This window comes from Vulpes lagopus, chromosome 9 (assembly GCF_018345385.1).
Source record: "Vulpes lagopus strain Blue_001 chromosome 9, ASM1834538v1, whole genome shotgun sequence".
Taxonomy (NCBI): Eukaryota; Metazoa; Chordata; class Mammalia; order Carnivora; family Canidae; genus Vulpes; species Vulpes lagopus.
In genome coordinates, this window is record NC_054832.1 from 64558839 (window position 1) to 64586220 (window position 27382).

The 27382-nt window shown below is 40.4% G+C and overlaps 1 protein-coding gene and 4 non-coding genes across 9 annotated transcripts in view; 1 reads left to right on the forward strand and 4 right to left on the reverse strand.

Moving 5' to 3' along the window:
• The window catches only part of TRIM55 (tripartite motif containing 55), a 43368-nt gene extending 33949 nt beyond the window's left edge, over positions 1 to 9419 (reverse strand). For all 5 annotated transcript variants that reach the window (XM_041769111.1, XM_041769110.1, XM_041769115.1 and 2 more), the window contains exons 1-3: positions 9099 to 9419; positions 8379 to 8551; positions 1788 to 1953 (exon numbers count right to left, since the gene is read on the reverse strand). In XM_041769111.1, coding sequence (XP_041625045.1) covers positions 1788 to 1953; positions 8379 to 8551; positions 9099 to 9266 — 507 coding nt within the window. In that variant the 5' untranslated portion in view covers positions 9267 to 9419. The remainder of the gene's footprint in view (positions 1 to 1787; positions 1954 to 8378; positions 8552 to 9098) is intronic.
• An 8986-nt stretch (positions 9420 to 18405) lies between these two features.
• On the reverse strand, positions 18406 to 18478 carry TRNAA-AGC. Its single transcript has one exon. It is a non-coding gene; the product is annotated as a tRNA-Ala (tRNA).
• A 147-nt stretch (positions 18479 to 18625) lies between these two features.
• On the reverse strand, positions 18626 to 18715 carry TRNAY-GUA. The gene is given in 2 exon segments: positions 18626 to 18661; positions 18679 to 18715. It is a non-coding gene; the product is annotated as a tRNA-Tyr (tRNA).
• A 530-nt stretch (positions 18716 to 19245) lies between these two features.
• TRNAY-GUA lies at positions 19246 to 19338 on the reverse strand. Its single transcript has 2 exons — positions 19302 to 19338; positions 19246 to 19281 (listed from the first exon to the last, which is right to left on the reverse strand). It is a non-coding gene; the product is annotated as a tRNA-Tyr (tRNA).
• A 345-nt stretch (positions 19339 to 19683) lies between these two features.
• Positions 19684 to 19756, forward strand: TRNAR-ACG. Its single transcript has one exon. It is a non-coding gene; the product is annotated as a tRNA-Arg (tRNA).
• Positions 19757 to 27382: the final 7626 nt, after the last annotated feature.

Consider the following 27382-nt stretch of genomic DNA (forward strand, 5'->3'; position numbering starts at 1 on the left):
CAAAGACATACATACTAGACTAAATCATTGCAAATGTGAAACTGTCATTGGTTCTAAGGGAGAATTTTCTTTTTTTTTTTTCTTAGTATCATTATTGTTGTTTTTTTATTAAACATTTCTTTCTCTCTTTTTTTATTTTTTTATAAATTTACTTTTTATTGGTGTTCAATTTGCCAACATATAGAATAACACCCAGTCCTCATCCCATCAAGTACCCCCCTCAGTGCCCATCACCCAGTTACCCCCACCCCCCGCCCACCTCCCCTTCTACCACCCCTAGTTCTTTTCCCAGAGTTAGGAGTCTCTCATGTTCTGTCTCCCTCCCTGATATTTCCCACTCATTTTTTCTCCTTTCCCACTTTATTCCCTTTCACTATTTTTTATATTCTAGGGGAGAATTTTCAACTTGAAATTCCTCTCCTCTTTTGACGCAAAGAGACTCCATTGTTTGTATTTACCCTTTCCCAAGACTGGCTATGGAACACCAGGCAGTGGGGACTTAGGAGACCTACCTGTTTGGTCCAAGTCTGCTTTTAACTTCGTTATGATGTTGGACAAACATGTAATCAATTTAGACTCTAATTTTCTTGGATATAAAATGAGAAGATTGGACCAGAACAGTGGTTGTAAAATATTTTAAAGCTCCAGAACCCTTTCTTCAAAAGGAAGGTAATATGAAATTCCAGTAGGTAAAAGTGAAGCCGCTTTGCCCAAACAGGAACAGGGTGGAAGAAGTCCTGCCAGTCTGTCCTATGTTTATCCCATAGGAGTCTCTAGGGCTCTTAGGGAAATAGGATGAAACAAGTGCCACTCAGTTCTAACACACCATGATATGAGCTGGGTGGGTGAGTGTAGGAGGAAGAGGGGGAAATAAATCATAAGTGGACTGAAAAATAAATAAATGTTATAGATTACTTGCTAAACCCTGCTTCTTTAGCAGCTACTGGTTATGGTTATGACTGGTGTTGCCCAAAAGTTTGGCTTTCAAATTTGATTCCCACTCTGATCCTCATAGTAAGACACTGACCAAATCTGGAATCTATGATTCTTCACAGAAAGAAGCTGAGCTATGGAGCTGCTCACACTCTAGATGACAGGAGCTGCTGCATCTATCTGAGCATGCAACCGCATATTTATTTGCACGAGATCGGTAAGTTGCTACTTGAACCAGGTTGGCAGGTGAGCAATAAGCCAGGGGAAAAACTATAGTTGGTCACAATGAGAGCGTTGAGGCTGAAGCTGAGGCCCTGGGATTGGGGGCATGTGCCAAATTCAGAGGAGGCCTTTTTGCAACTGGCCTAGGTGGAAAGGCTAGGAGGCCAGTCTAACCCAGTCTTGAAGCCTAATGCGATAGGAATTGGGGATAAAAGGCCTAGGAGGACTGTGGCAAACAACCTTTTGTTACTGAATGAAGAAAAATTTCTGTGACTGGAGTGAAAAGTTATCCTTTTCGTATCTATGACCTGAACTTCAAATGCTCAGACCAGGTGCCAACACACTACTTGCCTTCAGCAACTTCAGCACAAAAAACAGTGACCTTTGCCATCTGTGCACCTTCCTGGCCCTTGGTACCCCTTCCCTCTCTAGCAGTCCCCTTACTCTCCAGGAGATCTCTTGACTGGCCATGTGCTCACCAGTAGTGCACCCCTTCCCACTCCACCCTTCACACCACCTAGCCTCAGGGCTGCCTGGCTTGGGTGTTCCTCTTCAGCGAAGGGAGCCACTCACATAAGCACTTAGAAGGGGCTGCAAAGGAGGAGCTGCAGGGGGTGGAGAGGCTCCATTACCTTCTGCCTCTGGAACACATGAGTTAGGGGTGCCACCTGGCAATCCTTGTGTGCCCCAAAGACCTTGCACAGAGAGCAGGTGGGCACTTCACAGTTCAGACAGTAGATGTTGATGCGTTCTTCTTCATGCTCCTCACACATGGGCTGGTCAGACTTCTTTTCTGGTCTGGGAGGAGGTAGGCAGATAAATGTGTCAGCTCCCATGGGGCCAAAGCAGGGAGGGGTGATTAGCATTGCTAACCAGAAAACTCCCACAGTACCCTTCTTGTGCTCAGAGCCCTCCAAATTTAGTTGCCCTGAGGGCTTAGCAGTGGTGTGCTGATAGATGTCAGCAACCAGCCTGGCATAGGGGGTAGGACTCGGACACTCTGATCTGTAGTATTTGACAATTTCTGTGGTGAGTGTTCCCATAATGGCTGATTTCAAGTTATTGAGGGTTCCACACATGGCTAGTGAAATTCCTGAAAGTTGACCACTGGATTTTTGTGTTAGGAGGGCGATCCAGGACTCTCTCCATACAAGTCTCTTGAGATACTTTCCAATTATGGCAAAAGAGGGAGAAGTTGTTGGTAAATGAAATCCCAAGTTTCCTCCAGCTTGGCAGAAGCGCTAGATCCCAACACTCCAACCTCCGGCAAACACCTTTCCCACCAAAAGGAGAAGGGGGAGGAGCCCAAATCTCCAGTTATTAGTTTAGGCACTGGTGGGAAGTACCTTTGTGTAAGAAGGAAAATATCAGCATGCATGTCATTAATCTGTTTGAGTCTCTTTCTGCCATTCAGAAAATTAAATGTAAATAATTTCCTGAGTGAGGACTTGGCACGGACTGAGAGTGGGTAGTTTGTACTCAGTGAAGGGGCACAATGCTTTAAGCAATAAGAAAAATGCAAAATGCTGTTCTGGGAGGTGGTGGTAACCTTGGAAATAAGGATCTTACAGATAATCCTCAAGTTTCAGTTTTTCCGACAGCTCAGCATCAGCCAAAACTTTCTGAAACTGCAACAGGTAATAATGGAGGTTTGGATTTGTGTATGTTAGTGAGATGATAACCAAGGGATGAGGAATTGAAAACATGAAATGGGAGTGACAAGTCATTGCTATTTAAGAATAACCTATTAGCTGTAGAATCACCTGAAGTGGCCGAAGCTACGGTACATGGTAGGACCCTGTCTATTTCCCTGATGATCAGCATGGTTTATGTATTATGATCAAGATCAAAATTACACCAAATCGGGGCAGCCCTGGTGGCTCAGTGGTTTAGTGCTGCCTTTAGCTCAGGGCCTGATCCTGGAGACTCAGGATCGAGTCCCATGTCAGGCTTCCTGCATAGAGCCTGCTTCTCCCTCTGCCTGTGTCTCCCTCTGCCTGTGTCTCTGCCTCTCTCTCTGTGTGTGTCTCTCATGAATAAATAAAATCTTAAAAAAAAAAAAAAAAGAAACCTTAAAAAAAATTATGCCAAATCGTGGTGCTCTAGGCCTTGTCTGGAAAATGTGGTGAGAGGTATGGGTGTGGCCTACTTCTGCAAAAACCTGGAATTCTTACATATCCTATCTAAAGATCGATGTTGTTAATAGTTTTCAGAGGTACCTGAAAAATGTAAATACAAATCCATAACCTTTCCTCACATTCCCAAACACATAGTTATTTAAAATCATGGTTATTTTAAAGATTTGGGACTGAATTTTTTCTATTGTTACCAAGATCCACTTTTTAAAAACTGCAGTTTTAATGGCCATGAAATGGATTATTATGGGCCACTGAAATCAGTTTAGGAGTCATGACCAGCATTGTTAAAATAAAAATAAAATAGTAAATACTGTGAGCTACATAAGTAAGAAGACGGTAATGATATGTGAAACTTTTGTTTCTAGTGTAGATAGATGTGTATGTATATACATATGTGTGTGTACATTGTATGTAAGTACACTGGAAACAAAAGTATATATTTCATATCTATCTATCTCTATATCCATCCATGTACAGAAAGGTCACTGGATTACAATGTAAAATGTACTTCTACTGTAAGACATGAATAAAATGGTTTGAAATCCATTGATATTGGTGTGTGGTACCATGTAGCTACAGCCCCAGAACTCAGAGAAGGGCAGAGAATATACTAATTTATATCTATGAATCACTAGGTAGGAGTCAAGCCAAGACATTGGGCTGTTGGGAGAAGTCCTGGGTCTGGTAAGGAAATTGTATGGGGTTACAGCTTCAAGGTTTCAGAATCTGGCTTTTGTAAAAGGAATTTTTCCCTGGTCTTGTAGCAATATGTTTTCCATGAAGCCTGTGGCCTCCTGACTTGAATTTCTGCTATATTTTTGGAAGTCAACCGAGAAAAGTAAATTCTGCCCAGGTCTATCTGTTTCCTCCACCAAAATGTGACTTCTACAAGGGCAGGCTTGTTTTCTTTTTTGCTGGGTCTCCAGTGCCTAGAACAATGCCTTGCATAGAGTGCATACTCCGTAAGTATTTGTCAAATGAATGAGAAATGAAAGAGAATTTGCGAGACTAATGGGCAGCATTCCTTGTGCTCTAACATAAAACCACTCATCTGGGGAAGGCATGTGAAATGAGAAAAGCCAGGGTCACTTGGCACTCATGAGCAGCAAAGGAAGAAGCCAGACAACATCCTGAAGACTCCATTTATAAATGACATAGCCCTTTGGGGGTAATCTAGAGACTAGGAGTGGTGGTTTGGTCTTTGCTTGATCAAAGGCTTCTCCACCTCCAATACCTTCCCTCTCATGTATCTGTCTCATAATAATAAACATCAAGCAAGTGTCTAGAGCACATTTACTGAAAAATGGCATAGGTGATACTTCTGTGGGTCATCTCCCTGCAGCATTTCCTGAGGGCAGCCTTTGTCTCATGTGCTATTCTGATGTCAACAGCTATGACCAGAGTTCAGGTATGTGAGTATATATCCTGAAAATGTGGCAGTACCCATAGGCTATACGTTTAGTTTCGATTGTTATTATTTTTCCATAATTCAATAGAGGCTGATAGAACTTTCCATATTCCTTATTTTCTCTTTTTTAGGTGGAAACAGAAGCCCAGGGGCATCCCCCACTTATAAATGGGTGAATAATAGAAACCTCTAGACAATTTAAAACCTGTAAGAGACTTGGGTCAAACATGGTGTGTAGAATAAAGATGGAAATTCACTTTCATGAGGTGAGGGTATCTGGGCTTTGGGCTCAGCTCCAGATGTGGGCAGTGGCCCCTAGCCATTCAGTGCCAGCTAGCCTCAAGGAATCTGTAGCCTGCTGTTTCTGGTCTCAAGTTTCTAGGACCATCCTGGAGTTTCCTAAAGGGTGGACATCTGATCTTGATGAGGTATTGCAGGCACTGCCTTTAGAGTCAAACTGATCTCAAAGTTTAATTCCAGCTCAGCTTCTCCTGTGTGGCCTCAGGCAAGTTATTTAACCTCTTTCAATCTCCACTTTTATTCATATCTGAAGATTGGCCTAAGGGTCTTCTAATTAAATATGGCAGAATGAACATATGCCTTTTTTATTTGTGTTTCCTGTGGAAATCCCACTAAAATTAGATTAAGAAAATTTTAAAAATCACATTCTAGTATAAGTCAGTAAGGACAAAAAATGAGGAAGCTGGAAGCAGATGAGAGATGTCAACCAACTGTTGGAAATTGAGAACATCTGGATGAAAGGAAGTGACCTACTTGAGTTGCATCTTATTTCTGCTAAGGGCCTGCAGGGAAGAAGCTTGCAAGGAGCAAGCTGTCTTGGGCTGTGCAACCCAAGAAAGACTCTGGAATTGCAGAAGCCAGGTACTCTGAAGGCAGGAATGTGTGGGAGGCTGAAAGTGAAGCACTTTTTGCATATTTGGGAGATTACTTGAGGATATGCTCCACAAACAACAACAACAACAGCAAAAAAAAAAAAAAAAAAAAAAAAAAAAAAAAACCCGCAGTAGAATAAGCCAACAAAGAAAGATTGGTTCTAGGAAACAAGGATTCAACCCAGGAAAAAGTAAAAGTAAGGTGAAGCCCAGCCACAGGAGGGCACTGTCCTGATCACCTGCAGTGAAAAGTTGATAGAGAAGGTCTAAACTGAAAAATCAAGAAATGGGAGTATAGGAGTAGTGTGTAGATGTCACTGGGTGATAACAGAAAAACAGCTAAAACGATGAAAAGTGGTTGGCTCTGGGGAGTGAGACTTGGGGGTGGAGAGAGAGTTGGGGAGGCCTCATTAGAGGTCTTGTAGTACTATTTGAATGCTTAAATGATGTATAGGAGTTAGCTTCAGTGAAATACTCAGAATTTTTAATCAGGTAATAATAATCACAATCATGAGATTTTTGTGAGAATTAAAGAATTATACATGAGGGGCACCTAGGTGGCTCCGTGGTTGAGTGTCTGCGTTTGCCTCAGGTCATGATTGATCCCGGGGTCATAGGATCGAGTCCCACATCGGGCTCCTTCTGGGGAGTCCACTTCTCCCTCTGCCTATGTCTCTGCCTCTCTCTGTGTTTCTTATGAATAAATAAAAGTATTTTTTTGAAAAAGAATTATACATGATTCATATGTTAAGCACCCTGAACAGTTGACACAGACGGCACATCTTATTTTTACTTATTATAAAGTTAATTATTATAGCTTTTATGATTAATAATAGCGAAATAAATTCCTTCTCTTGTCAACTCCTCAAACTGGGCTAGTTCAGCACCATGCAGAATTCCAGGTAAGAAGGCCAGGTGTTTTTGAGATGTACAATCTCTAGTCTTTCTGTGGGAGGTCAGAGTTGACCAGGCCCTCTCCTCTGTCCCCGATGATGATGAGCCAGAGATAGATTCATCTCACTCTGTATAGCCAAGGTTATTTTAAGGTTAACTAATGGATTCTGAAGCCCAGGGTTCTGGGCTGGCGAAGCTGCCCTTGGGTTTATGACCAAATATCAATGCCTGCTTTTGCCATCAAGTAAAAGATGTCCCAAAGGCAGGTCTCGGGTTCAAGAAATAACAGCATAAGAACCTGATAATCTGAAAAACACCACTAGGGCATGGAGTTATGAGCTTCATTGTTGGAAATTTAGTTCATTTCTTCTATACGGTTTGTTCACCTTTGTGGTTTTGCTTATGCTGCAAGTTTTAACATCTCTTCTTATCTGGATTTCATAACATTATTGCTATTATTTCCCATGTTTCAAGCTCTCACTGTAGCAAGTAGTAAAATGAAATTATTGCAATAAGTAGAACATGTAAGAAGCTTGGGGTGTTGCTTCATCAGCTGGCACTTACAGAGTAGCAATTCTATGCAAGACACTGTACTAGACATTGGATTGGTTGTTATATAAGCACTCTTAATAATTGTCTGGGTTATTAATTGACTGTTTTTTTTTAAGAGACAATATGTGTATTTGCATAACATAATACAATCAGATCAGATCTGTGAAGTAACAGCAGCAACAATAGCACTTTCCTTCTTCTCCGGAGATTCTGGAAGCCAGGGAAATAGCTGACTCTGTGCTCTGCAATATGTCATTGGAAATTACTCTTCTTCCCCAAATCCATCTAGATCCTGGCACTATCTAATTTAGTTTGAATCTTAAGCAGGAACTAATAGCCATAATGATTATAATAATTATATGTTAGATTTATAGAACAGCTTTCCTTCTAAGACTGCAAGGCTCTTAGAGCCCTGCAGATGTTCCATAAATACATGTCTCCTAATAAGAATCACAATGAGCTCATTTCCAGATGGTCTCAATATTGCTATCAAGCTCTGTGGATTGGACCGACCTGTGTATAATTGAGAAAGGGCTCTTCACACCACGCCTTCTAGGAATGAACTCCTGCAGTGTTTGTTGTCTCTAGGAAAGGAACTCTATAGCCAATGTGATATAATGAGGAAGAAGCCTTTTTTTTTTTTTTTTTTTTAGTGAATGGATGCACGTATTGAGTATCAATCAATCAACAGATGAGTGCTAAGAGTGTGAGGCAAATACAATCTAGAGACTAGAAAAACGTAACCTGAGTGCCACCCCCCCCCCCCCCCCCCCCCCCCGCCCTCCAGGGCTCTAAACTTTAACTTGCTAAAGGACAGGACTATGCATTGCTTTGCAACTTCCATACCATGATTATATTAGAGAATTTTGTTTTTAATATGATCATCTAGACAATTTTCAGGTGAGATTGTCCAAACTAGGAACTGGACTTTTTTTGGAAAATGCCATTTTTATTAGTTTTCTTTAAAGTTTTGTACTGTAAGTGTTCTACTGCATAGAATCTGGAGCTACAAAGGACCTGTGAAAAAGTGAAGAGATGTCTAAAACATACATTATTACAAGGCTTAGAGGGGTGGAATGCATCATGCCTCTTTCAGTATTACTGAATGGATTAGTGTTAATGAATTACTTCATTATTGAGTTGATATAAAGTCTTGGGCACCAGCTCCCTTCCCCTTCTGTAAGCAATTCTCACATTGGGAAGGCCTCACTTAGAAAACATTTTCCTATAAAACAATGTCTGTGATTGGCAAACAAGCATTTGGCATATTAATCCATTAGAACAAACAAACAGGCAAAAGCAAGCTTCAAATGGTTTTGCCACATGGAGGAACAGTACCTGGTGGATTCCTGCTTGTAGATGTCAATGATATTTTCCACCAGCAGGTTCCTCTGAAGGCCATATATCCCATGTCTGTCCAGGACCACTTCGTGTCTACAGGATGGGCAGCGAAATCGGCCCCCTGATGCCACAGTGGTGCCTCCTCTTGTGGGCAAATACGGGTTAGAAGCCTGTTCTTGCCAAGCAAGGAAAGAGGAATTGAGTAATGCCACAGATAGCTTTTTCTGAGACTTCTTCTCACTCTTGGTTACTACAAACAACATCAACTTCTACTTTAAGCTGGCCATAAGAGAATCCCTTAGGGCCTTATCAGCAAGAGGTCCTAAAATACAGGACTTACCCACAGTCAAATGTACCATTTTCAGCACGAGGCAGTTTTCCATCCAATGTTTTCACAACCAAAAGTTCCAGCCAGAAACTCCAACATGAATGTCTTGGGCAGCAATTCATTTACAATTTGAAGCAGATTCAATGAACTGAGTTTTGTTTGTTTGTTTTTAAACAAATATGATTCTTAGTATTTAAGTAAAACTAGATTTGGGAGTAAGGAGGAGGCAGGCAACAAAGCACAAAGCAAATCATTTTTTTAAAAAAAGTTTTTCTTGAAAATGAATGTAGCCTTATGAAGTTTTCTAGAAGAATTCACCTAAAAGTTCAGCACTTGATTCAGAGAAAAGAGACTCTTGTTTTTACCCCTTAAATTCCAAACAAACCTACCTGGAAAATATCACTGGCACATTTCCTACACAGGTTATGCTGACAGGGGAGAATAACCACAGGTTTCGTGAACATCTCTAAGCAGATAGGACAGATGAGTTGCTTCTCCAAGTTATCCATGGTCTGCTGCTCTTTAGAAAAAGACTTATAATTCAAAGATGCGCTCATCTCCCGGCCGTCCCCTTGTGCGCTGCCAGGGAAAGGGTGCTCCGGATGGTTCTGCAAGCGTTTCCTGGAAATAATTCCAAGGATTGGGTGATCAAGTGTCCTTTATGGTTTTTTCGGTGGAAGACATTGTTTCAGGCCCAGGTTCACAGGGGGAGCCGGAGCTGTTTTTAGCAGGGGGGGGGGGGGGGGGGGTGTCACGTGACAGCGGGCTGACTTGTCCATATAAGCCAGTGACAGGAGGACGGATTCTGACAGGTGACAGGGAACAGGAGCCAACATTCCTGCCCCAGGGAGTGAAGAGAGTGGGTGGGAAGAAGGATTACAAACCCCATTTAGACAGGGTTGTGAGGAGAGGGAGTTTGAAGCTGACAGTTGTCACAACAAATGCAAATGTGCATGCCTAGTCACTGAGCCATGCCCTCTGTGAGCGCTCAGTAAGAACGCGGTGACGGATTTCTCCAGGACTGGAGAGAACATAGCCCAAGAATCTAACTGGATGATGAATGCCATTTCTGTCCTGAGAGTTTAGGCAGCAAGGGACCCAAAGTAGCATGATCGTACTGTCTTAAGTGAAAACCAACAAAATTTGTCCTGAAAATCATTCTCCTGGCTTTACAAAGGCAATCATCTAAAAAGACTTGCTTGACATAGATTTTTTCATCTTTGCTAAGAGTTATGGTCTAAGAAAAATTCCAGTTTAACCACTGATTTCAACCCCTTTCACCATAAGAGTATCTATGAAAAAAAATCCAAACACTGGTTGATGATCCCACTTAAAAAAAAAAAAAAAAAAGGTTGTGAATAAAATTCTAGTACTTTTTTCTTCTGCATCATTCTCCCTCCTCCTTAACCCCCTCTTTCATCCTGTACACCTACGACCCCCTCCTCACACCAAAAACACAAAGAAAACTTGGCAATCTTTTAAAGTTTAAATTTAGTTTGCAGCAATAATCAATAATGAAGTAATAACTGGCATGTGGGGTAGCAGACCCATTATTTCATTTTTCCATAAAGTGGGAACAGATGTCAGTGCTATTGCCAACTGAAGTGAAAATGCTTCCATACCTGGGTTTTAACTGGTCTGAAATACCTACTACACCTCTTTTTATTTGCCTCCTTCTCCAAGTGGATTTTTCAAATGATAGTTTCCCTGGTCATTTCTAATATTCTTGGTCTGCTCTTGAGTCATAAATAGAAATCCTGATATTTGCCAGGATTTTGTGAAAGAACTGTTCCATCAATATATAGTTATTTAAAAATTAAAAATAAGATAAAAAATGAAAAAGAGATACATATACGTTTATATGAGATGAATGTGAAGGTCTGTTTATCCTTGATCTAAAAATATTCAGAGTGAACACATTTTGTCAATATATCACCAGTGTGTACTTAATCACCAGTAAAGAGTAGGCCAGTGTGACTGGTTATTTATGGTCTCATTGCTCTGTGCAGTGAAAGCTTATTGAGAATCTAATAAGCTCTATTAACTAATAATAAGTTACATGTATTCATAAACATTTCAGGCATCTTAGGAGAGAATCTTGTTATTCCTTTCAATATCTATTTAGCAACTCCAATAAAAAAGGGAATTGGTGACACTTTTTTTTTACTGAGTTAATACAGTTCACCTAGTATAGGCAGGTGAATGCAGGATGTGAGTTATTTTCTAGGAAAGATAAAGATTCTACAGTAAAAGACTCTTCAATCTAAGGAAAAGCACTTAAACTAATAATGTACAATGTAGCTGAGCCTATGCTTATTAAAGGAATTCATTCTTTCAAAAAATACTCATTGAGTGTTCATTATGTGTCCCCACTGTGATTAGCCCTGTAGATTGAAAGACAAGCTTAGTTCTGTGGATTGAGCTCAAGGAGCTCAGTTTAACAGCAGAAACAACACATTTATATACAGAACCATAGCACAAAACAAAATGTGATAAAGAGCTACAGAATTTCAGAGTTGGGATACTCAGGAGGGGTTCAAGGGTGGGTGGTATTTGTACTGATGAAATTCTAAATGATTGTACATTCATTTAGATGAATGGATGTAGAGTTAGGTGGGGGGCATAGTTGGGGTTTTCCAAGGGAAGGCACCCAAGCAAAGACAGTAAGGCACAGGAGTGTGGAGTGCGGGGAATGCTCAGAGCATGTGATGCTTTGGGCTGGAGTGTAGAGCATGCTGCTGGCACATTGGCAGGACACAAATATTGGGCTACAGAGTTTTTAACACTTAATAAATTAGGCAACAGGAAGTTGTTGAAAGTTTCTCACAGAAATATTTCCATGAGAGCTGTGCATTAGTTAGATTAGTCTCACAGTGGTGGTTGGGATAAATTAGAGTGCAGGTGACCTAGATAAAGACCAGATGGGAGGTTGTTGCCAATAGTCTAGGTTAGGGGTCATGATGCCCTGGCACTGGGCAATGGCAGTGGGGAAGGAAAGGAGGAAAGGGACTCTGAGGCTGTGAATTAGAATCCACAGGGGTGACTCAGATGCTCTGAGTCTGAGCAACCATCAGTGATGCAGTGAGAGCTGCACAGTGAGTCAGGAGACAGTCCTAATCCAGCTTCTATGTCTATCTCGCTTTGTGGTCTTGGGAAACTGACCTCAACCTAGCTGAATTTCAATTTTTTTAAATCTGTGAGTCAGTGGTATTCATAACCTAGCTTAACAATATTTGTAGGGGAAAAAAAGAAAAACCTTTGAAATATTAATTTTGACATTGATAGTCTCCAATTCAATTATTTGATGTAAAGTTGATCCCTATCCTGTCCTCTGTTTTTCTTTCTTGCCTTATACTTTTTCTTAGAACTGCCGCTAGGAGGTGACCCAGCAAACTAGCAAGAAATTCACAGGACTAAAAGTCAAGTTGATGGGTGATTATCACTTTCCCCCTCTATACTCTTTTCTCCATTCTCTGCTCCTCCCCACTCTCAGAGACCAGCAGTCCATGGGGTGAGCATATGAACGGAGAGTGAGACATGGAAGTAGCACTCTGCTCTAGGGAAGAACAAGAAAATTTTAGTCTGCTCCCAAATCATTCACAGAGTCTCAAAGATAGGGAAAAGTCTGAAACTGCATCAGATTTGCAATCAACGTGAAGACTCTGGGATTTGGGGTGGATTTGCACCTCCACAGAGACATAAAAACCAGATTAGTCTCCTGAAGGTATCCTGGACTGTATAGGAGTGATGCACAACTTTCTCCCCTTCTCAAACTCCCACCCCACAACTAGAACAGGACATTGAAACCAACTGGGGACAAATACATGGGGAGTTGGTTTAGTTGGAAGCCCCAGTTGTTCCCCATTCCTAAGTCCTACCAAACTAGGGCAACAGTATGTTTACACACATTGAGAAGCTGAAACAAAACCAAATCTGCTCTTACCTCCTGGAGGACCAGCAGTTTCCAAATCCCCCAGATAAGTCAGAGGAAGCAAGATAGGTCCCTAAGAACCTGACTATATGCCCAACCGCAGACTTGGAATTAAGGCATGATAGCAGAAAGAAAAGACTTTTGACCTCTTTCAACATCTAGCTACCAGGCCAAATGGAACCAGACTTCAGGAGACAGAGAATAAGAGTGAAATGTGGATTTCAGTGTGTTCTCCCCGGTAAGGAAAAAAAAAGGGGTTCTAAAATCTGTTCTTTTTAGTACTATAGTTGACCCTTGAACAATAACATATATGGATTTTTTTTATAGCACTGTACTATAAGTGTACTTTCTCTTCTTTATAGTTTTCTTAATAACATTTTCTTTACTCCAGCTTACTTTATTGTAAGAATATAGTATATAATACATACAACATACAAAATATGTTCGTTTATTATTTATGTTATCAGTAAGGCTTCTGGGCAACAGTAGGATATTAGTAGTTAAATTTTGGAGGAGTCAAAAATTATATACAGATTTTCAACTTGCATGGGGATTAGCATCCCTAACCTCCACATTGTTCAAGGACCAACTGTGTACTGCCACAACAAATATAATAAATACGTATAGAGTACTAATCACTTCTTACAATAGGCATTATCATTTCCATTGAGCCAACTGTAGCTCAGCAAAGTAGTTGCTCAGTAATATGGCTGCTAGTTATGAAGCCGATTCAGAGACATATCTTTTGGCTACAGAGCAGATGACCTCACCCACAGCTATACCACACCCATGCTCTACAGCACACTACCCATTAGAATTTTCTGCAATGATGTAAATGTTCTATATCTGTACTAACTTCTAGCCACAGGTGGCTATTGAGTACTTGGAAAGTGTATAATGCAACTTGAAATCTGAGTTTTTAATTTTCTGTAATTTATACTTATGTCTAAACAACCATATATGACTAGTGGTTACCATGAGACATAAATGAATATGTGATATAAAAAAATCTTGGGGGAAAACTGGAGTGTATTTAAAAGATTTATTTAAAAGATTCTCCAGTAGGAACAGGATCCCCTTCTTTCAGTGAATTTTATACTTCCTGGTCAGAATAATATGAACTTCTCACCCCAGAATAAAAACAAGAGCAACATCAACTCTTCATTCCAACTTGCAAAACAAAAGAGACAATTCCGGGAGTATGAGGCATCAGAAGAGTTCCAGGGACTCAGCATCAGTAGGGCCAACTTTCCTGAGGATTCCAGAGTGTTCTCAGGATTTTATTTATTTATTTATTTATTTATTTATTTATTTATTTATTTATTTATTTTTGTGCTCAGCATTTAATTTACCCATGTTCTCTTTGTCTCTTTAGCATAGGTAATTGCAAATCCAGGTACTTGGAAAATAACCAAGGCTTAGCTCAAGGAGCTAGTCATTCATCAAATAGAGCAGTGGACTTATGGTCAAATGGAAGGTGAAGCTAAAAAGAAGTAAAAATTGATAACGTTTAAAGCAAAGCAGTTAGAGAGTGAAACCCTGCTGGAAAAAGCAAAAGTAACTAGAATGCTGATCTTTCTTCTAGGTCAGCATCTAAGGTAGAGAGGAAGGAGAATTCTTCCTTCTTGTACCAATCAGAAGTGAGAAAGTTAGTGGCTGACTAAATCACTAAGACGGGGAAAGGACGCCAGATGGTGTGATTGTGGAAGCAGAGAATTAGGGACTGCTTAACAAGGAGGTTTAGTTAGCCTGGAGCACCAGGGCATGAGTGAACCAGGACTTTCAGCTCAGCTCCAGCACCAGTTATATCTCTTGAATATCAATATAATTCCATGCCAAAACAAAGGCCATTGCTTAATATTGTACAGACCAGTTCCTCTTAAACTAAGACAGTGAGATTATTAATTCTTCCCTGCAATATCCATCTGTTATCCATCTATCTATCCATCCATCTCTCTTTCCCTCCCTCCTTCCCTCTATTAGTGAGAACTTAAATACATGACCAGTGGGGATAAGGCACCATTTCATTTAAGATTTAGATGAGCTGGTGTTCCAAGAGCCAGGCTCTGTTGATTAGTCCTGCTAGATATAACTCATCTGACCACATATGTATAGTATGTTATTTCCTCTGGTATTCTGGGGCTCAAGGTGTGATCTAGAAAAGCATTTTCTAACCAACTTTACAAGTTACCTGAAAAAAATATAACCCAGAATTCTCTTTCCAGTAAAAGGACTTTTGCAATCTTCTTACACCAAGGACTCAACTCATGACATCTACAAAATAAAGATAAAATAATTACTCCTCCAAATCTGTTTTTTATACATTTATACGTTTTAATTCATCGTGAATAATCTCTGAAGCTATGTTAGAAAATTAACATATTTTACTTTTCTCTGAACGTTTCTTGGCATAATTCACATGCCAGAAATGAATAGTGACAGTCCCAACAAGTAGCAAATACTTTAGCCTAAGGCCTTCCCAATGGTCATGCCTGAACTCTAAGCCCTCTTCACCCTACCCTTCAGTTACACAACCCTCTTCATCTTCCCTCCACCTCCAGCCTCCTGATTGATTTTTTGGAATTTATCACTGCTTTCTGCTATCTGTTCCTCATATGTCACTCCCTATTTAAATCCCACCTTGATCCTGTTACCTGTGGTATAAAAACATTAATCTTCACTGTGGTCTCTAAGGCCTGATATGATCTGGGCCCTACCTACCTCTCTAACTGTCCAATATAAATAAGATGTGAGTGACAAATATGAGACATATACATATATATTCTAGTAGCCACATTAAAAAACAGAAACAGATGATAATAATGTTATTAATATATTTTATTTAACACTCCCCAAATATAAACTATTATTTCAACATGTAATCAATATTTTTAAAAATGATATTTCTGTGAATAGAGATAGTTTTACTTCTTCCTTTCCAATCTGGAGGTCTTCTACTTCATTTTTCTTGCCTTATTGTACTGGCTAAAAAACCTAAGTATGGAGATCTTTGCTTTGTTCCTGATTTTGGGAGAAAAGCATTCATACTAAGTATAATGCTAACTGTGTGTTTTTCATGGAAGCCCTTTGTCAGGTTGAAGAAGTTCCGTTCCAAGTTTGCTGATAATTTCAAAATCAGGAGTGGATATTGAATTTTGTCAAATGCTTTTTCTACATCTGCTGAAATGATCATGTGGTTACGCTTCTTTAGCCTGCTTACAATGATGAATTATGTTGATTTTTGAATGTTGAACCAGTCTTGTATTTTTGGAATAAATCCCATTTGGTCATGATGCATTTTCTTTTTTATGTGTTGTTGGATTTAACTGGCTAAAATTTCATTTAAAATTTTTGCCTTTATGTTTATGAAGGATACTGGTCTATAGTTTTCTTTTTTAAATAATGTCTTTGCCTGGTTTGGGGATCAGGATAAGGTTGGCTTCATAGATTAAGTTGGACAGCATTCCCTCTCAATTTTCTGAAAGTCTGAGTATAATTGGTATTATTTTTTCCTTTACTGTTTGATAGAATTCACCACGGAAACCATCTGGGCCTAGTGTTTCCTTTATGAGAAATGTATAGGAGTTAATACATGTAAAGTAACTAGAACTGTGGTTGGCTTATAGGAAGTGCTGTTAGCTGTTAATTTTTTAAAATGTGCCTATATTTTCAATTAAAACTTATAAATGTTTACTGAAGAAATTATACAATATTTTTAAATTTTAAAGAAGAAAAAGATCACAGTAATGCTACTATCAAAAGGTCACTGCTATTATTATTTTAATGTGTTCTTAAGCCTTTTCTTCAGATAATTAATGCTTGTTTGTATTGGTATTGTTTACATTGCCCTGTACCAAATTAATTAGCTTAACATTTGATTAACATTTCCTGCATCAATAGTTCTTAACAAGTATAATTTCAATGGTTATATATACTCCATTATATGGTTATACCATAATTTATTTAACTATCATTTTGTATTTTTAGGATTGTTCTATTTTTCCTCCACAGTAGATCCAAGCATCTTTTTCCTGCACTCCACATATATTTGTATGAACACACATGCAAACCCTCAGAATATTCCCTCCAGGCCTTCCCTTTATAGTACTGATCACGTACACTGGTAACAGTTAATGTTTTTATATACACATATATATGTAAAGCCTGTAATAAGGGCTTTACATGTTACTTCTCAATTATAAGTAGGTACCATTATTATTTGACCCCTATTTGACAAACAAGGAAACTGAAGTACCAACATGTCAAGCAACTTGTCCAATGTCAACCAGCTAGGAAATGTGAAAGCTAAGAAAGGCCGTCAGATTTCACAGTCCACATGATTAAGTACTATGCAACAGTGCCCCTCAGCTTATAACTTTAGACTTTTGGCATGAATTCCATTCCACACCTGAGTTGCTGATCCTGAGATGTTGTTTAAGTTCTTTGCCCAGCTCACTTGCCCCAAATATGTGATCTCTACCTGGATCTTGGGAGCATTCCTTCCACTCATTATCCATTTCTTGATCTTATGGTCATTTGTAATTTTATTGGCCAGCTCCTCCAGGCAGCCAGTGACAGCACTCATAATCTTAACTGGAAATTGGGACATATTATCTGATAAAAGGATTCCTTTTTCTACTCTGTAAATTTGTTTTCATGAAAATAATGATATATTTTAAATGAATCACTATACATTCAATTAAAGACTTTGCTGAAAAGAGTAAAATCAGATAAAAATGGAGACTGCCGTAGAAAATGAAAAGCATACCAATAAAATGCAGCAGGTCATACACAGTGGCAACAAAAATGTACAGGTTGCCTAGAACACTAAAAGGAACACGAGATAAAAATTAAAAAAAGTAAATAAAAAATAAAAGAATTGTCATTTATTGTCTTTGAAAATGTATGTTTTGTGTTGGGAACTGCAGTGTGGTTTCAACAATGGCTATCTTCTAGTAAATTAGAATAGGGAGAATTTATTACCAGAAAAGCCTTTGTGTCTGTTCTGCTCAATTTCTGAATCTTTCAGTGATTATGTGTGTATTTATTTTGCTCGTTTTTGTCTTGTCTTTGTTTAACAAAATAGATTACGCTCAGAATCAGCCCTAAATAGATCTTTTTTTTTTTTCTCCATTTAATTCCTTTTCAGTGCTGGTCTCCAATTCTCCGAAGGTGCTTCTCAGGAGGAAAATGGCATTAGAACCCTGCCCTTCACTTCCTCACCTCTGTTCAGGTACCCCTTGCCCTGTCCTATCCTGGCGGATCTGCCCACAGCTGGGCACCCCCTGAACTCAGTTGAGACGTAGCCCAATAGTTCTCGCTTCCTCGCCTCAACGCAAGAGTCAGGGAGTCAGCATCCTTGTCCAAGTTCCGTGTCTTTTGTGTTGTTTTGCTTTTCTGTCAGCCCCCCCACCCCCGCCCCCCATCTGGGCAGTTCAGTATCAGGTGGGGCCCTGGAAGCGCAGCGATCCATCATCCATCACAAATCACAAAGACAGGGGCAACAGACATAACTGCCGTCTGTAGCCATTTTTGTACAGAAAAAAGAACCAATTTCGTGAACTTCCCCAACTAAATGGGTTTACAATTTTTAAGTTGTCAGAATAAACTCTGTCGGCACCCGTTATCCCTCGTCTGGGAAGTTTCCGGGAGCGCTGACCTCAAGCTCGCCCTCCCAATGGCGGACTTCAAGTTCTACCTCGAGTTGAATGAGAATCGAAAGGAAAATTACAAGAGGAAAAAAAAAAAAAAAAAAGGAGAGCAACTGGAGGATGCGGGCATCGATCCCGCTACCTCTCGCATGCTAAGCGAGCGCTCTACCATTTGAGCTAATCCCCCACCGCTGGGCACGGCCGGTTATCTCTTCCTCTAGAGAGAGGTCAGAGCATTTAGAAAAAAAGAAAAAAAATATACATATATATTTTTTTGGATGTTCTTGATCTTGCTTTACAGCTAAGGCCAAAGGAACAAAAGCAACCAGCCCTCTCCTTCGAGCCGGAATCGAACCAGCGACCTAAGGATGGCCACGGGCGCGGCGCCTACAGTCCTCCGCTCTGCCAGCTGAGCTATCGAAGGGAGCGGGGTGGCGCCGGCCTGGCTTTCCTTCATAATTGGTACTTTCTAAGCTTCGTGTGCTTCCGACCGCGTTTCTTTCGTGCATGGTGGATCCCCAGCTGCTCTTCCAGCGAACGCCCCCCCCCCCCCCCCCCCCCCCACGGCAGCTGGAACGAGCTCGCGCGCTGGCCGCGCCCCGCAGAGCGCTGAGAGGCGCCGGCGGCCGGCTCGGGGGCCTCCTGCGTGCGCTCGGGGACTCGCCAAACGCCGGAGACGAGGTAGAGACCAGCAGAAGGCGGTGACCGGCGGCCGCCCCGCCGAGCGCACACTCCCTGCGCCGATTGTTACGAGGACGATGGGTCCCCGCTTGGGGGATTCACAAAACACTCCGCACGGGGCATACTGCCGTAGGCCAAACCGGGAGCGAAAGGGCAAGCTTTTCCGACTGTTCGTTGGGATGGTTTGTGTATTAGGGAAGGGGAACTCGTAGCAGGGGCCATAAATTATAAAAAGTCGGTTAAAAACAAAAACAAAAAAAAAAAAACGGCGTCTCCTTCGAGCCGGAATCGAACCAGCGACCTAAGGATGTCTCCTGCCAGGAAGCCAGCTACAGTCCTCCGCTCTACCAGCTGAGCTATCGAAGGGACAGGCGAGCTGCCTCTGCCCCTTGAGATTCAAACTCAAGAACCCGAGCAAGCACAGCCGCTGGTTGGAGGTCGAATAGCGCATGCGTGTTCCGGGAACGGGGGAGGGGAAGGGAGCGACCGCGTATTGTTTCGCGCGTGCGCAGAAAGACAACGCGGCTACCCTCCGCGGGATTCTGACGGACGGGGGAAGGGTGCCCCCTACTCGTGTGTCCCGGGCTGGTGGTCCCGGGGCTCAGAGAGTCCGACGCCATCTTCCGTTACTGCTCTATTTTGGGGGCAGCTGTCGAGAGTGGCCTTGCCGCTCTGTAATCTGTACGTCCCCTCGGTTCCTCTCCTCACGGAGGGCCAGTGGCGCAATGGATAACGCGTCTGACTACGGATCAGAAGATTGTAGGTTCGACTCCTGCCTGGCTCGGAACTTTTGTCACAATAGATTTTAAGAAAACCAAAGATGACTTCTTCAGGGTTCCTCAGATCCCAAACGCCCAGAGTATTTTACCACACTCTGAGCTCGGAAAGCTGTTGCGCGTCGTTCCCAGGACCACCCAGGCGAACTCCCGGGCGCTGAGGAGACGCCCCCGGGAGCGCCCGCGGCCCAGGGAGGAGGCGGCGCTGGGGCAGGCCGCGCCAACGAGCCCCCTCCCCCCCGCCCCCGGGGCTCCAGGTACGAAGCCGAGTGAGGTAGCCGGGAGGTGAAGCCTGCAGTCCCCCTGACGAAGCTGCTGGAAACCCCAAGGCTGCTTTTGCTGCAGCTTCCTGCTTCGGGCCTTGTCAGACAGTTGAAGGCTTCAGTCGTAGGTCGCTAGAGAAACTGCCCGCGCACACTCCGACGGTGCAGGGGGAAGAGTTACGGTTATTTACAAGGTCTTTTTCATCCGGTTCCTGTTGCACATTTCATCCTAACAAGGGTCCTGAGCCCCTCCCCGGTTGTAAGCACAGAGTAAAAAAAAAAACATCTACTTAATGGCTTGGGTTCTGCCCTCAAGGGTGTTGTTTTGTTTTGTTTTGTTTTTCACCAAAAGGGTGTAATGTGGGTTTGAAGAAATGGAGTTTTTATTTTGAAGTTATTGATCTTATTTGTGGGGAGTAGTTTAGAATTATCTCTTAAATCTCTCCAAGTAAGTAAGGCAGCAATTCCCCCAAAGTAAAAGCTTTAATAAAATGTAAAATTGGAGAAGAGATAAATTAGGGAGGAGAAAAATGTGGAGTTACAGGAAAGAACTAGTTTTTAAGTGGGAAAGCTGCTTTCTAAAGGCTACACAAAACGGCTTAAGGAAGTTAAAAATCTGGGAGTGAGGGGACACAAGTACATACCATTTGAACAAAATGATGGTGGGTTTTATTTTTTGTTTCCTAGTGAACATTTTGCCATTTTTGAACGTAACAAAGCCAATACATGTTTAAAGTTACATAGTGTTTCTTTTTGAGAGTTAAAAAGAAATGACCTCTATGGGAAGTTGGGAACATATGTTGTACCCCTCCCCCTAAGTTTGTTGACAGAACCTTGAAAATTAAGCCACAAGGGAAGAGCCTCCATCTTACTCCTACTTTCTCCTCATTTTACAAGGGAGGGCTTTATTATTTGCAGAGGTCAACGGCATGGCCATCATTGCACTGTGGGTGAAACTCTGGCTTCCTGGTCTAACCCTTCTTGCGCTTTTCCCCCAGCAGCCAACCAGAGTAACACCCTCCAAGAGGGCCAAGATAGCGCATGATTTCTGGCTCCCTTACTATGATAGAAATTCACACAGGGCTAATGTAAATCAGACATTTGTTATAGCCTACAGGGGTGTCCCAAGACACCTTGTTTCCTTTCTTGGGAAACCAAGAAGGAAATGTAGTTGGGCTTCCTTCAGGTTTGTCTCTCAGTGTCTTACTCTCTTTCTCTAGTGCTCACAGTTGGCAACATGGTGCTTCTCCCCACCTCCAGGTCCCCAAATTCCTGATGGTTTCCCCTCATAATCTATTGCTGTAGATCAAATGTTTGTATCTCCCACACACACACACCCAAATTCATGTGGAAAACCTAATGCCCAAGGTAATGGTTTTAGGAGGTGGAGGTCTGTGAGGGATAATTAGGACCTGAAGGTGGAGTCATGAATGGGATTAGTGCCCTCATAAAAGAGGCCCCTGAGAGATTTCCCCTCCCCGCCACTGTGTTTTGGCAGAGTGAGAAAGAAGTTCAGCAGTCTGCAACCTTGGAAGAGGGTCCTCACCAGAACCTGATCATGCTGGCACCCTGGTCTTGGATTTCCAGCCTCCAAAACTGTGAGAAACAAAATATCTATTGTTTATAAACTACTCAGTCTGTGTTGTGTTGTTACAGCAGCCTAAATAAACTAAGATATCTATCATCCAGAGACACACTTCCCTTTCTCAATTCTGACTGCAAAACTCTTCATTGTTCTGGCTTCAGTTAAATGCTCACCCTTAATCCCCAAACAGGGGTCAGGATTACATGCAGCCATCAGTGCTGGCTCACTTATAGTCATATAGTCGGGCACGTATGTTTGCACTCTTCAGTGAAGAGCTAATAAAGATAAAAAGAAAAAAATCTTTGCAGCATGAAAGATAAAAGTAGTTGCAATCAGCAAACTTGAGATTTTAAATAATTTCTGGGATGTGGAATGCAAATGAGGTTACGTAGACACATAACCTAGAATGGAGAAAAACACAGCTCAGAATACACATTCTAGAAGCTAGCAGAGACAGGACTATTCTCCCCATGGAGCTCACAAGAGGATCCAGGCACAGAGGCAACAGCACAAAGGTCAGAGGGCCCTAACATTTTGCAGCAGCTGCTGCATTTGTCCCAGGTAGAGCTGCTCAGAGAACTACTTAAGCAGAGTAGATTTGCCTGGGAAGAGCCCATAGGGTGAATACAGGGCTGGGGAGAGGGGCAGAGTAGAGCCTAATAATAGAGGTGGAAAGAAAGGCCATCCCACCCTACTCTCAGAGTATGACTCTCCTTGTGTTAGTAGTTTAGGGGATTTGAGGGCAGCATGGCTATTTCCTCCCATGCACTATTAATGTAAAAGCCTGTGTCCACAGGACCAGCTATTTTACAGATACAAATCAGTGTAGTCCTTTATTCATGAATATGAACAAATATCTACCAGACATTTGAGAGGAAACAAAAAAGAAAGTCCAAGGTAAACACTCAACAACTGATTCAAGAGGAAACAGATTATACAAGGAATAGTACAGAACTGTTTTTTGAATTGCTAATTGATATCCTTAGGGACATCTAAGAGGCTATTGCAGTAATAAAAACCAGAACAAATATCCTGATGTTTAAAAAGGAGCAATGAGAAAATAGTTGCATTCTTGAAAACTAAAAATGTTTGCCAAGGTGAAAAATAATGTATTGGTCATGGCTAAAGATCAAATTTGGAGATATAGAAGGTAGAGTGGAAAATATCTTCCAGGAAACAAAAACAGCAGAAAATATAAGAGCATGTGGGATAGGCCTGGAAGACACAGGCTTTAGAGTTTCAGAAAGAGAAAGTAGAGAAAATGCATGGGAAGGAGCAGAAGAAAGACACTAGTATCAAAAGTGTCCTCCAAATACAATGAATGAAAACCAACCAGGCCCGGACAGCCTAGTGAATAAAAGCATTAAGGATAAAGATGAAACCCTAAAGGCTTTCGGAGATGGGGACAACAACAAACAAAAATAGGCTAGCTACAAAGGAACGAGAATCAGATTATGATCAGGCTTCTCAGCAAAACTGGATGCTAGAACATCATAGAGCAAGACCCTTGAAGTTCTGTGGGAACATAACTTTGAACCCAGATTGTATAATCAATCTAAGCAGCAATCACCTATGAGAACAAATAGTTCACACTTGTGTTATAAAATTTAAATCCTAGGATTCTTTTCTCAAATAAAAAATAAACATTACTTGAAGATGTTATACTGATGGGATTCTCCAGGAGCAGAAGCTGACACAGAACTGGAGTACAAAATTATAGTGGTGAATAACATCTGTGAATGGAAAAGGGGAGGGCACAGTATTAGATAGTCACTTTTCTCAAAAAGCAAGCCAAAGATAATTAAAGTTTCTGGAAAAAAAAAAAACTCTATAGAGAATTCATGGTCCAAATATAAAGCAAACTAAAATTTGGCACAATTTTGAGAGATTGATGGCATATAATATATAGGGGACTAATTTTCCCCTCCCCTCTCCAAATTCTAATACTGAAGACCTAACCCTCAGTACTTCATAATGTGAGTGTATTTGGAGATAGGGACCTTTAAAAAGGTCATTTTGACCTTTAATGAGGTCATTAGGGTAGGCCTTTATCCGATATAACTAACATTCTCCTAAGAAGGGACTAGGATGCATGGAGAGACAAGCATATGAACACACAGCAAGAAGGTGGCCATCTGCAAGCTAAGGAGAGAGGTCTCAGAAGAAATCAAACCTACTGAAACCTTTATCTTGGACTTCTAGCCTCCACAACTGTGAGAAAATAAATTTCTGTTGTTTAAGTCACCCAGTCTATGGTTTTTTTTGTTTTTGTTTTTGTTTTGTTTTTTGTTTTTGTTTTAGTCTATGGTATTTTTTAAGGCAACCCTAGGAAACTAATATAAGATTGATGAGGGAAAAGAAGTATGCTTTCTTTTCTGTATTTGTTGGTATTGTTTACATTTGTGTTTAACTATATGCAAGTTATTTTATATAATATGCGGGGCAGTTTCATAATTGTCATCTAATAAAAATTGCTTAGAAGTGAAGGAACTGATGACCAAAGATATGAAATGACTTACATTCAGGGACAGAATTGAGTAATGGCATATGAGATCTCAGATCTATTGAGTCACCAGCTAGGATTCTCCTTAGTACTAGTTGGTCTTCCTGTCCTCAACTGGACACTTGAGTTAGAGAGACTGGACTGTGGGACTGCTTCCTAGGAGGAAGGAAGTTGAAAGGCAGTTTCTGATGTTAGGCAAGGTTATACAATGACAGGACATTCTGGGAGTAGCAGTGTTCCATATATTAAAAAGAAGTCTCTTCTTACCTCTAGAACTCAAAGATAAAATCCCTAAGATTTGTTAACAGTGGTGTTCCACAAAATTTATTTAAGATACCCTGAGATCTGAAGGAAAAAGAAAACATTGTTCAACTTGAAAAATACCTCACATATAGGCACATGAAAGAACTTTGAAGTTCTTCCTTTCAGGTGAGGAAAACATTCCATAGATCAGGAAGCTCTATCAGGAAATGTTAAATAATTTCTTCAGTATGATTCTCCAGATTGGGGGAGCAGGGCTGAACTCAGAAATACTGATTGCTCATACATGGCTTTCTACAAATATGTACTGTCTCCAAGAAAGATTCCATAAGACTGGAATGAGAACATGTGCTTATTGTGAGAAACCACAGAGATAACATTTCCAAGGTCAGAAAGGGAACCATTCTGCAGAACTCTGTGGGAGATACAGTGGATTTGTGTTATTTGCATTAGTTAGGTTCTACATAGTTACCAGAAACACTGGTTTGGTGAATACTGAACCATCACTCCTAGGGGAAATAAAAGTTTAAGTTCCTGTTCACATTTTTGTTAAGTGATCAGTATGTGTTTGGTGTGTTAGCATTTAGATACCGTATTTGATATATATTATTGTGAATGACCATGAAATAAATTTCCCTAACAAGCAGGGAAATTTGCAAGTATGGAATCTGCGAATAATGAGGATTAATTTCATTATCAGGCAAAACTAAATCTTGAATTATATGACAAATCACTATGTCAAAAGATCTTAATGAGACTAGCTCCCCAGCCCCCTACCTCCATTAAGGAGGTTAACAGGAACCATTTGTACTACAGGGAGATTGCAAGACCAATCCATCCAATTCCCAGGGCTCCATAAGACTTCGAGTTTATATGCAGTCTTTCACACTCACAATAGAACTGTCATTTTGTTCATACAGTATCTTTCCCAAAGGTATGATTTGGGGGGCTGGGACTGGGAAAAGATGTTGCAGAGATTTTTTTCAGAGATTGATATTTATTCCTTTACTAAACATTTATTCAATCTCTACTATGTGCCAGGTACATATGTTCTAGTGCTGAGGATGCAGCAGTAAGCAAAACAGCCACAAATTTCTACTCTGATGGAACATACATTTTGAAGGACAGACAACAAATTGATAATAAATGATATATAGAGTAGGTTCAACAGTGGTGAGTGCCAAAGGAAAAAATAAAGCACAGGTAAATCCAGAGTGTGGAGGGTACTGTGCTCTTCACAATGACAAATTGACATAGACTACCAGAAAGAAAATAAATTACTGCAACACACACAAACACAAACACACACACACACACACACACATTTTAAATGGTGGGAGATAAAGTTCCAGTTCCTATAGGAAAAATTTGTTTGCCAAATTGTATTTCCAATGAAGAAATAATAAAGGATTGCTAATTTAGACATCTGACATAAATAATGGTATATGTTTACTAATAGAAACTTCACAATATGTACTTTATTTTGTACAATGGAGAGATTCAGTATAATTTCACTTTTATTATGAATAAAGTCATGAAAAGATTATACATCTATTGTATGAGTGAAATTGAAATGCCTTATTTTTATATATAATAGCAAATGTTCTCATCACAATCTTGTGTAATCAGAATAATGGAATAGAATGAATCAACTTGGATTTATAGACCTATGGTATTCACTTTTAGTGCAGGAGGGACAAATTCAAGTGTAAACACTGTTTTTATATTAAATATGTAGTTGTATCTAACTTTACAGTATTCAAATGCCTTAGGGTGGCATAGTAATTAAGCAGAAGGCCTTAGAGCTAGACAACTTGAGTCCAAATGCTGGTTCTCTTGTTTTTTTTTAAAGTTGTAGGCTAATTAATAGCTCCAGTATTTCCATCTGTGAAATGAGGAACAATAGTACCAAATTCATAGGTTTGCTGTGAGGCTTAAATGAATTAATGTATATTAAGCACTTAGAATACTATCTGGCATATAGTAAGTGCCATATATATGTTTGCTATTCAAAAACATTTTAAAAGTTTTCTTCTCACTGTCTACCATCCTGGAAAATTTTGGCAGGAACTTTACCAGAATTTTTAGTCAGGATTGCTTACTGATATCAACTACTCTAGAATCACTTTCCACCCACTTGATTAATATTGTAGTTATTCACTGGTCAGACAAGAGAAAGTGGCAGCCAGCTACCAAGTCCACTCAGGCTTCCCAAGTAAAGAAATGCTGCTGGAAGGAGGAGGAGGGAAGTGGAAGAAGAAGAAGAGACAGAAATATTTGGGGATTTGCTCTTACATATTTTGAGGATTTTGAGGATTTGCTTTTGAAGAAGACACTGAAAATTAAGAAAGGGAGGGATCCCCCAGAGGAATCTTAAGCTAAAAAGGGCAGTTAAAGAGAAAGGTACATAATAAATAAAGTGTGTATTTTTTTTTTTTAAATAAGAGAACTCTGTGAAGGATTTGGGAGAGGGTTAGTTTTCAGGAAGGACAAATGTAGTTAGAAATAAAGATCACCATGAAGAGGCAATATAGTGCATTTGAAGACCAGCCTGCTCTACCTTTTAGGGGCTAGGTTATCCTGGCAGTTACTTAAACTTTCTGTGGTTTAGTTTGTTAGTCTGGAGATGAGGACTGATAATACTTGTCCCATAGATAGTGTATTAACAATATATAAATATATAAAGCTAATAAAAAGTTCTTAGGGCAGCCCTGTGACTATTGGTTATTATTGTTCATTTGATAGATTTATTTTTAATTCGTGAAAGAATCAATCATCTTGTTCAAATACAAATACTCCTGTGATCCTAAAAGCCATCACTTCCCACCTCCTTTCAAATCCTTTAGTTTGGGGAATGGGATATGCTAAGACAAGATATAAGAGAAAACAAAGAAAATCAGAAGACAAGCAGGGAAATTAATTGTTATTAATTTTCTATTAAAACTTTGCCCTCTTCCTCAGAATAACCTGTATCTTTCAAGTTTTGGTACCTAAAATTTTACTTTCTAAATATACTATATAT